This window comes from Oncorhynchus mykiss, chromosome 16 (genome assembly GCF_057628025.1).
Source record: "Oncorhynchus mykiss isolate SJ-2025 chromosome 16, ASM5762802v1, whole genome shotgun sequence".
Classification (NCBI taxonomy): Eukaryota; Metazoa; Chordata; class Actinopteri; order Salmoniformes; family Salmonidae; genus Oncorhynchus; species Oncorhynchus mykiss.
In genome coordinates this window covers 43,868,645-43,880,302 of record NC_143037.1, presented here as the reverse complement: position 1 = coordinate 43,880,302, position 11,658 = coordinate 43,868,645, and the positions used below count along the sequence as shown (strand labels likewise).

General features: G+C 41.9%; 1 protein-coding gene across 2 annotated transcripts in view; it reads left to right on the top strand.

Annotated features, from left to right (window-relative positions):
* The first annotated feature begins 5,601 nt into the window (after positions 1–5,601).
* The window catches only part of LOC110491981 (low-density lipoprotein receptor-related protein 1), a 137,968-nt gene continuing 131,911 nt past the window's right edge, over positions 5,602–11,658 (top strand). Inside the window, exon 1 of one of the 2 annotated variants that reach the window (XM_036946892.2) lies at positions 5,602–6,572. In XM_036946892.2, the coding sequence (XP_036802787.2) occupies positions 6,416–6,572 (157 nt within the window). In that variant the 5' untranslated portion in view covers positions 5,602–6,415. The remainder of the gene's footprint in view (positions 6,573–11,658) is intronic. The other variant, XM_036946893.2, reaches the window with a different exon arrangement.

Here is an 11,658-nt window from a genome sequence, read left to right as displayed (position 1 = left end):
AAAATGAATCTCCATGTTATTAGTATATTATTACAATTATTAAATGGCTATTGTGCTCTTAGATGAAATAACAGAAGTAAACATATTAAAGACCCCTAAATATGTGTTGATAATAATTTGTCATCAATAATAATTGATCCCACATATCTTGATGTTTGATATCCGTTGAAAATCTATACAATAGTGAGCGGTCGTTCCATTTACACCATGTGAAGTGTTCAGCGCCCTCTGCAGGTCTGGAAGGGTTACTAGAGAAGCAGAGTTTCTGCAGTCTACATGATGTTGGTGTTATCACCTAAAATCAACCGACCATAAGCTCTCTATCTAAAATCCATCAGCAGGCATATCATCACAATATAATTAACTTTTTTTGTGCCGAGAACTTTTTTGAGATAGTTTGCTGATATTGTAGTTTGATTATGGCAACAAACCAGGTCAACTCCTGTACGCAGAAGTCAAGTGTAGAGGCATGCAAAATATGTGTTTGTGATCTGATGGTCTGCCTCACTGGGTTTTACATACAGCACATTTATTCTAGCCCTAGGTATCACTGGTAAGGTAAATATAGTACTGTTATCGTCTCAATATGACAGACCTAGTAAGCACATGTATTCTAGCCCTAGGTATCACTGGTAAGGTAAATATAGTACTGTTATCGTCTCAATATGACAGACCTAGTAAGTCTGGTAAGGGACACAGTGAACTCAGACAGAGATTCCCTCCAAATCCCTCCTCTCCATTTTGTAAAAAGTTGCTTACTTCTTATAGCAGTAGGAGCCTAACCCAGCCTTATATTGTATCCCTTTCAAATGACTCCCTATTCCTTACATAGTGCACTACCTTTGACGAAACGAGTACACAATATAGGGAATAGCGTGCCATTTGGGACATAGAGATTCTCTCAGAGGGGGGGGATCTAGACAGGATCTCTGTTTGGATTCTGACTTCCCCTCTCGCTCCAGGCCTTGGAAACCAGGCCAAATCCCTGTATGTTTTCTAAGGCCATGATAATGGATTATGAATGGCCCGAACTTTGCTACATTCACATGTCTTGACACACCGTCTACATGCTTTCGATTGGAATCCACTGCCCGGGACAGTCATACTCACTACACAGTATACTGTGTAGGAAGTTGGAGCAGTTATCATTTTATTTTCAACTCAGTCACTCAGATTGTTGGAGTATCAGTCTTCAAAGTAGACTGAGAGAGAGCCTGGAAGAGAGAGACTGAAAGTGAGAGAGAGTTCAGTAATGACTACAGGCACAGTATGGTGGGCCCCACTAAACTCAGCAATCTTGTTCTGTTATGGCTAGTTATCTTAGCCAGCTTCAGATCTCTTAGTCTCTCTCTGAGGGGGACATAGACATTGTCATTGGCTCACTACACCAGATGGAAACCAACTTCCTCTATTGCCTCAAGCCTTGTCTGCTCCCCAACTGGCGTCCTCTTCCCTGTGTAGTGCACTGCTTTTGACCAGGGCCCATGGGGAGTGCACTATACCGAGAATGGATTGCCATTTCAAATAAAAGTTGATTGGTCTCATACACAGTTCAGCAAATGTTATAGCGGGTGCAGCAAAATGCTTGCGTTATTAGCTCCTAACAGTGCAGCAAAAATGTCAACCAAGTACACCAACAATAACAAAAATAATAAAAACAAGAAAACCACGAATGTCAGAATGAATTCAGTTGACAATCCAAATAACAAATTCAATACAGTTGAAGTCGGAAGTTTACATACAATTAGGTTGGAGTCATTAAAACTCGTTTTTTTAACCACTCCACAAGTCGGTTAGGACATCGTCTTTGTGCATGACACAAGTCATTTTTCCAACAATTGTTTACAGACAGATTATTTCACTTATAACTCACTGTATCACAATTCCATTGGGTCTGAAGTTTACATACACTAAGTTGACTGTGCCTTTAAACAGCTTGGAAAATTCCAGAAAATGATGTCATGGCTTCAGATCTCCACAAGTCTGGTTCATCCTTGGGAGCAATGTTCAAATGCCTGAAGGAACCACGTTCATCTGTACAAACAATAGTACGCAAGTATAAACACCATGTATGACCACGCAGCCGTCATACCGCTCAGGAAGGAGACGCGTTCTGTCTCCTAGAGATGAACGTACTTTGGTGCGAAAAGTGCAAATCAATCCCAGAACAGCAGCAAAGGACCTCGTGAAGATGCTGGAGGAAACAGGTACAAAAGTATCTATATCCACAGTAAAACGAGTCCTATATTGACATAACCTGAAAGGCCGCTCAGCAAGGAAGAAGCCACTGCTCCAAAACCACCATAAAAAAGCCAGACTACGGTTTGCAACTGCACATGTGGACAAAGATATTTTTGGAGAAATGTCCTCTGGTCTGATGAAACAAAAATAGAAGTGTTTGGCCATAATGACCATCGTTATGTTTGGAGGAAAAAGGGGGATGCTTGCAAGCCGAAGACACCATCCCAACCGTGAAGCGCGGGGGGTGGCAGCATCATGTTGTGGGGGTGCTTTGCTGCAGGAGGGACTGGTGCACTTCACAAAATAGATGGCATCATGAGGGAGGAGAATGATGCGGGTATGTTGAAGCAACATCTCAAGACATTAGTCAGGAAGTTAAAGCTTGGTCGCAAATGGGTCTTCCTAATGGAGAATGACCCCAAGCATACTTCCAAAGTTGTGACAAAATGGCTTAAGGACAACAAAGTCAAGGTATTGGAGTGGCCATCACAAAGCCCTGACCTCAATCCTATAGATTATTTGTGGGCAGAACTGAAAAAGTGTGTGTACGAGCAAGGAGGCCTACAAACCTGACTCAGTTACACCAGCTCTGCCAGGAGGAATGGGCCAAAATTCACCCAACTTTTTGTGGGAAAGGTTGTGGAAGGCTACCCGAAACGTTTGGCCAAAGTTAAACAATTTAAAGGCAATGCTACCAAATACTAATTGAGTGTATGTAAACTTCTGACCCACTGGGAATGTGATGAAAGAAATAAAAGCTGTAACAAATAATTATTCTGACATTTCACATTCTTAAAATAAAGTGGTGATCCTAACTGACCTAAGACAGGGAATTTTTACTTCGACTAAATGTCAGGAATTGTGAAAAACTGAGGTTAAATGTATTTGGCTAAGGTGTATGTAAACTTCCGACTTCAACTGTATACGCCAAAATATACACAATATATACAAGAGTATGTGGACACCCTTCAAATGAATGGATTTGGCTATTTCAGTCACACCTGTTGCTGACAGGTGTATAGAATCGAGTACACAGCCATGCAATCTCCATAGACAAACATTGGCAGTAGAAAGGCCCGTACTGAAGAGCTCAGTGACTTTCACCGTGTCACCGTCATAGGATGCCACCTATCCAACAAGTCAGTACGTCAAATTTCTGCCCTGCTAGGGCTGCCCCGGTCAACTGTATGTTGTTACGGTTTTCTTGCGGTGAAGGCGAGGCGGACAAAATGCAGCGTGGTAATTTTTATACATCTTTAATAAAGATGAAAACGAACAATACAAAAACATAACACGAAAACCTAAACAGCCTATCTGGTGCAAACTAACACAGAGACAGGAACAATCACCCACGAAACACTCAAAGAATATGGCTGCCTAAATATGGTTCCCAATCAGAGACAACGATAAACACCTGCCTCTGATTGAGAACCACTTCAGGAACCATAGACTTTCCTAGAAAACCCCACTATACCACAATCCCAATACCTACAAAAAAAACAAGACAAAACACACCACATAATAAACCCATGTCACACCCTGGCCTGACCAAAATAATAAAGAAAACACAAAATACTAAGACCAGGGCGTGACATATGTGCTATTATTGTGAAGTAGAAACGTCTATGAGCAACAACGGCTCAGCCACAAAGTGGTAGGCCACACAAGCTTACAGAACAGGACCACCGAGTGCTGATGCGTGTAAAAATCATCTGTCCTCGGTTGCAACACTCACTAACGAGTTCCAATCTGCCTCTGGAAGCAACGTCAGCACAATAACTGTTTGTCGGGAGCTTCATGAAATGGGTTTCCATGGCTGAGCTACCGCACACAAGCCTCCATAGGTTGTAGAAGCGTTGTTGGGGTTTCTTCCCCATGGTGTCGGTGTGGTGGGCCCATTTCAGGTCCTCAGTGAAGGACCTTGAAGCGTTTGGTACACATCCTTGGGAACCAGAATACAACTCTGCTGCTTTGGGAAGGAAATGTAGATATTGTTTTTAATAAAGCACTGTGAAGTCAGCTGACATTCATAGATGGATGGGAATCCATATATCAGAAATGATTTGACCATGATGTCAGATTTTATGTCTGAGTCCAGAGTAAATTTTCAAAGAGTACTGTAGTTTTGGTTATGTTTCATTAACTTTGGTGCTTTTGTCTGAAGTCAGTGCAAATGTTTGGGTATTAAAGTTATTGTTCAGCACGTTACACTATTGAGATGAACAGTGGGCGCTCACTCTAAATGATCTGCTATGTCCTTCATCTACCACCAGAGGGGGTTCTCACCTGAGAAATGCACTTGGAGTGGGTCCGAGTCAGAAATGTTCTCTTGAGTTGGATGTCATGGAATAGAAAATTAAACGAACTGTTTAGAAAATAGAACATCCTTCCACTCGCCAACCCCTGTCCGGGATGCATCTCATCTTTCAGTATGGTAACATAGTAGCCTAAGGTTACGATTCTGGAGAGTTCTACCATGCACAATTATCAGAGATTGTGTATAACATAACCTTTAGAGCAGCTGTGTGTCAGTGGTGGGAAAAGCAAAGGACTCAAGTAAAAATGGAAGACCAGCAGCAGAACATTTCATGGATCTTTTATTTCAGCTCTTGAAACATGGGACCAACACTTTACATGTTGCGCTTATATTTTTGTTCAGTGTATGTACTTTTACTCCATACATTTTCCCTGACACCCAAAGGTACTCGTTACATTTCGAATGCTCAGGCAGGACAGCAATATGGTCTAATACACACACCTATCAATATAACATGTCATCCCTACTGTCGCACAAATTTGTTTTACATCCCTGTAAGTCAGCATTTCTCCTTTGCCAAGATAATCCATCCACCTGACAGGTGTGGTATATCTAGAAGCTGATTAAAAAGCATGATCATTACACAGGTGCACCTTGTGCTGGGGACAATAAAAGGACACTAAAATGTGCAGTTTCGTCACACAACACAATGCAACAGATGTCTCAAATTTGAGGGAGCGTGCAATTGGCATGATGATTGCAGAAATGTCCACCAGACCTGTTGCCGACGCCAATGCCTACTTCTGTCTGTAATAAAGCCCTTTTATGGGGAAAAACTCATTCTGATTGGCTGGGTCTGGCTCCCCAGGCCCACCCAAGGCTGTGCCCCTGCCCAGTCATGTGAAACCCATAGATTAGGGCCTAATGGATTTATTTCAATTGACTGATTTACTTATAAGAACTGTAACTGCTTTTACATTTTTGTTTCGTATATTTTATTTAGGAATATAGAGTAAAAGTTGCGAAAAATATAAATAGTAAAGTACAAATACCCCCCAAAACTACTTAAGTAGCCTAGTTCTTCAAAGTATTTCTACTTAGTTACTTCACACGTGCAAAAAGCTCAGGGGAACACTTTTACAATGTTGCAAGACCCAGGTGGCATTCTTAAATTGTATATGTGTTAAAATATTTCTGACCTGTTACTAAAGTAATAGATACATTTGAGAGTGTCCACTTGTTTGCAAGTTGATGCCTATTATTATTTTATGTGTATCAAATGAAAACCGCAGAGCACAACTATTCATGCGCCAACATGGCTGGTGTAGGGTCGCCAGCTTCATGCTTTGAAAAGCGTTGAAATTCGTGAGAAAACCTTTGTTCAGAGGGAGCTTGCTTCGTAGTTTTCGCGATTTCCAAATGAATTTAATTGGTGATGTCATCTGGTTCGAGAGGGCTGTGTGTGTTGGTGCTTCAGAGTCACCATCCAGTCAACGTGTTGTAACCACCAGCAACACAGGCAGTGGAGCTCCCAAATAAAAAGGCGCTTTTAGTTTTTGGTTCAAGGCATGGGATATTTTCAACAATGCTGCAGTGACGGAGATCTGAGGACCTTGAGAACTAGTTGGACGTTTTCTAAAGGAATGTTGAAGCCACATTGTGTTCACAACAGATTTTAATTTGAAAAATAGTGTGCGGGTTTATATGGATTATGCATGCTGAAATGTATATATAAGAAATATACATGACTGTGCATGAGCACAACCCTTAGCTTCAACTAGGCTGTAACAAGCCTCCCCCCCTGTTTCTGCAGTTTTATCCATACCGCTGACTGTGAAGCTACCTTTGCTATTCGTAGTACGTGGTTGCAGGGCGTAAAGAGAACGGACAATCGCACCGGACCGTTCCGGGGTTCGGATGAGGTGTTTGAATAGATTCTTTGATTTTAGAATTCCATCGACCTTTCTATCCATTATTTTCTACAGAAGTGATGCAAATGTGTTAGCAATGAGGTTGTTCTTCGTGGGATTTCTACTCGGTTTGGAGATCCTGTCTCCTACAGGAGCTATTGATGGTAAGTGACATTCTAGTGTTCTAGCCTATGGCTTTGTGAAACTGCATGTCCACTTAGCAACATAGGGCCTATACAGTGTAGGCCTATTCACCACACGGTAGGCTAGCCTATTTGCCTTCATAACACCAATAGGCTTCAGACTCGATGTGATCGATATGAGCCATGGGCTTTTCCTTCTAGCTAAGCTAATCACCCTAGGAGGTGCCATGTTTGTGTGACAGACTAAAGGCGATCTAGCTTGCCCACCTTTTGGCAATTGCTCATTTCATAACCACCTGCTGTAGCCTAGCATACATGCTTCTTTTAGGGTGTTGTTGACATGACAAAGACAACTGCTCGTCCACAGATGTTGAGTTTCATATGGCTTAATTTTGTTGGCTTAAATCAGCGGGGATTCAAAGCGGTGCATGGCTACATTGACTTCAGTGTTGTGCTGCCCGCTACTCTGTTTTACTCCCATTCCCAGATGTAGCCCCACAAATGTTTCAGAATTAATATGCCCTTTGTTCATGTTCTGTTGTTGTCATGCTCATGTAGAAGGTGGTCGTTCAATGTTGTAAGGTCATTCAGCAGGTAGAACAAGGCTATGGTATCTCAGCACATCAGTGAAAGGCCTGCTTTCCCCCAGTTCTAGGTAGGCTAGACCGTCACAGCAGCACACTACCTTGATTCGATAAGTAGGCTACACGGACCCGATCAACATGCCTCTGCTTTTCACCGATTTCTCCGCTGTGGAATCCCCCACATTTGTATCATTTGCAGGTTCTAAACGGTAGCCTTCTATGTGTGAATCGTTTATGGTTCAGAATCGATGGCTGTTGGTCTGGCTGCAACCTGCTCTCAGAGCATTTCGTATTATTCTCTACATAAATCCCATACACACATTTGTGGATCATCCATTTCGTGTGATGTTACGAATTGCAATTTGTATGGTATGTTATGAATGTGCAATTCATGCATTGTTACAAATGAGCAAAACCTACAATATGTTACAAATTCTCAAAACTTATGTTACGAATTCCAATTTGTTGTGATTAATGTTACCTAGGTGGCTAAATCTATCATTAGCTAGTTAGATAAAGTTAGCTAGGTTAAGGTTAGGAGTTAGGTTAACAGTAGGGGAAGGGTTAGCTAAGTAGTTGCAGAGTAGCTAAAAAGTAGTAAGTAGTTGAAAAGTTGTCCGTGATGAGATTTGAACACACGACCGTTATACACCCACGATCCACCCCAACCAACCACCCTCCTTTCGTTTTTGCCTAAATATCTTTTCACAATTGAGTTCCAAATAGCTCTAACGTTGCCCCAGCGTGATTGGAAAAAATAAATAATAATTGAGCCTGTGAGGTCACAGTGCACTCAACTGTTCCAATGTAATTGTTGTGCAACAGGACAGTTAACCCAAGTTTTATTTGAGGCATGTTCCGCCTCCTCATTCATTTACATAGAAGTAGCCCATTTCACTGTAGCAGACAATTTATATTTGAGGCTTTACTGAGTTGGACAAACTTCTCTCTTCAACGAGAGCCCAAGCACTTCCCCAGATCAAGTATGCAGACATTGGCACAGTCTTGTAGAAACCTTTCCCCCTGGCACATGTTCTGTCTGGCACTCGCATTGCTTTCATTGTTGTTTTGCTTACAAACAATAGCTTTCTTTGAACATGTGTGCATTCCTATCAAAGTAAGTGCCTTTATTTTCTGTTCTTATGACAAAATGAGGTGAACGGATGGTTCACTCATCTTTCTTGTAGATTTCCGGAAGGGAACGCAATCCCTTTAACATGCTTACTACAAACAGACCAAACTCATCTTGTCTCCTTATCTTTGGTTGACACGAAAAAACAAACATGGCAGTGCGCACAAACTACCCATCGTCGAAGTACTTCTGACTTTTAGAAAGTGTTTTACAAAGCTATTTCGATCAATGGTGAGCTAGAGTTGGCTAAATATGACCACTTGTGTTATGTCAATATTTCCTCAGTTAGCGCGTGCACTAATGTAGCCCACATTTTTCGGGTTTGGATGATTGTGCTATGCTGTAGCTACTTCTGTGAATGTCTGAACATTGCATCTAAAAAAATAAACTGGTCACATTCAGGACGTAACATTGTAAGATCTGTGTTTGTGCAAAATGTTTCTGTGAAAAAAAGTGTGGCCGGCTCAAACGCTGACTGTGGCATCAATCGAAACTGGACGTTCTAAATAAGCGTTCTAATCACACCGGTTTGAGCGTAGAGCTGCAGGGACCACAGTAAAATGAACACACCTGTGTGTTGGTATGTGTCAAAGGGTTAACTTCTATCTTATGTAACCGTACCAAACATAACATCATACACATTTTAGTGTCCCAGATTTACATTTACTACGTTACGTCTACTCTGAGACCAGGCTGCTGTAAACTAAGGATTTTAGCAGTGACCAGGCTACACCTTAGATGGTATAGTTCAAACAGAATCACTGTGTTGATATATACGTTTTCATGTTTGTTTTGAGCTGCAAGCAGTAAAAACAACTGTGTTTGGTTTTTCAGTTGTGATCTTTATACCTAGGTAGGCTGTTGTCGTGACTTGTCCCGACATGCAGCGAATTTTATGTCTGGGGGAGGGGGGGGGGCGACTACATGAATCACAACAGATACTAACATTGATGACAGTCAGGTAGCCTATAGAGAACTGAATTAAATAATGTTGCAATGTATTGCCATCCTAAAATCCTCATGTGCTTCTCAGGGCTGCGTTGGACTCTTCGCTAGTTTGAGAATAATGACTGGCTACAGTGCGTCCTTGCAACAATGATTCTGTCTGTGGCCATGCACTTTCAGAGCTAGAACATTGTAGCCAATGATTTGTAACATCTGGCAATGTCTTGGCAATACAAAGTGTCAAGTAGACCATAATTTGTAGTGTCACTGGCATGGTTAACTTGAATGAAATGGAATGAACCCACTATGCACGGACTGACGCCAATGTCTTTTTTTGGTCCTGTCTGGGCTGGCCATCTTTTTTTTTTGGTGTGGTATGGACCGGCCTTGATTTCAATGTCCACGGACATTGATTTTTTGGTCTGGACTGGAATAGGGATGTGCATGGTTATGAATATCCGAACGGATGTTATTATTCAAACACTGAGTTGTGTGTGAGTATTCCCTTTTTTTTGTGTGTGTGTAAAACATAGGCCTATTTTTGACACTGAAATGGCTTTTTCTAAATTTAAATAAAAATATCCATGTGACATTGCTACGTACAAGGATACACCATGACATTTGAAATGATTCATTTAATAAAACAACAAACTTTTCAATGTAGTTTTTATGACATGCGCCCCATAAAAATACCAGAAGCCAACTGGTAGCCTTCACATTTGTACCATGTTGATTGCCAATCAAACCGGCAAAGTGGATCAATGTGGAGTGAGAGTTCACTAATGCAATGGGGGGGGGGGATGTAATTTAAAAGCTAGCGAAATGAGAAGAAGTGACAACAGGCAACCAACAGGTAGACTTTTTTGTTTTGTTTTACATCCACATGGTCAAAGGTATGTGGACACCCGTTCAAATGAGTGGATTTGGCCATTTCAGCCACACCCATTGCTGACGGGTGTATAAAATCGAGCATGCGGCCATGCAATCTCCATAGACAAACATTGGCAGTAGAATGGCCCATACTGAAGAGCTCAGTGGCTTTCAACGTGGCACTGTCATAGGATGCCACCTTTCCAACAAGCCAGTTTGTCAAATGTCTGCCCTGCTAGAGCTGCCCCGGTCATCTGTAAGCGCTGTCATTGTGAAGTGGTAATGTCTAGGAGCCACAACTGCTCCACCGCGACGTAGTTAGACACACAAGCTGACTGAACGGGCCCACCGAATGCTGAAATGTTCCATACGCGCACAATTTGTTTAAATCTCTGTTAGTGAGTGTCTCCTTTGCCAAGGTAATCCATCCACCTGACAGGTGTGGCATATCAAGATGCTGATTAAATAGCATGATCATTACACAGGTGCACCTTATGCTGGGGACAATAAAAGGACATTCTAAAATGTGCAGTTTTGTCACACAACACAATGCCACAGATGTCTCAAGTGTTGAGGGAGTGTGCAATTGGCATGCTGACTGCAGGAATGTCCACCAGAGCTGTTGCCAGTGAATTTTGTTAATTTCTCCACCATAAACCGCCTCCAATGTATTTTTAGAGAATTAGGCAGTACGTCCAACTGGTTTCACAACCGCAGACCACGTGTATGGTGATGTGTGTGCACAAAAAAGAATGAGCATTAAAATGGGCAAAAAAAGCTTTTCTGAAGCAAGAATTTTGCTAGGACTGCCTGTGTGGTCTGAGTCGGTAGGGTAAAACTGAAATCTATCTGTTATTTGCAGAGCGGTTTCGAACTCACTTTATTGGTCAATCAACCAATTTACTGCATGGAGATGTCACCATGGAAAGATTAAACTCCCGTCCATGCAAACCTGCTGATAAGAAGGTCCTGTGTAGATAGTGTTGTCAACCAGCAAATATAAGGAAATGACACTGATCAAATTATTTCACACTTCTACAGTGTTACAATGTTGTACAATATAAAATACAGGCAAAACTGAATTTTGACTACACTGGACCTTTAAAGAATGAACATTCCAGAAACGTTTCAGCCCAGATCTAACAATAAAGCTCCTTATTTATTTTATTTTTGACATATCCTGGGATAGGGACCATTTTTGAGGTTGTGAGCGAGCATAGATAGGTCTACTCTCCCGGGTCTTAGCCTCCCACCTCCCAAGCTCTGGGAAACATCTGGACAGAGTGAGACCATTAATCCACAGTGTATGTGATGTGACTATGGGGGGAGGAGCTGACTCCTCACTCACACAGAGGATAAAAACAAAACAAACGTTACCAGCAGGAATCAAACCAGCTGAAGTATAGACCCCCCTCCCCATGACGTCTGAGTAACATTTTGTTTCCTTTGTTTCCCAACCTTTCTGACTCAATCACCAGTGATGGGAAACATTGGACAGAGCAGTGCAGTACAGAATGGGTAACACTATGTACAGTATGACCAGTGTTGAGAAACAGTGGACCGTAAGGTACAGGAA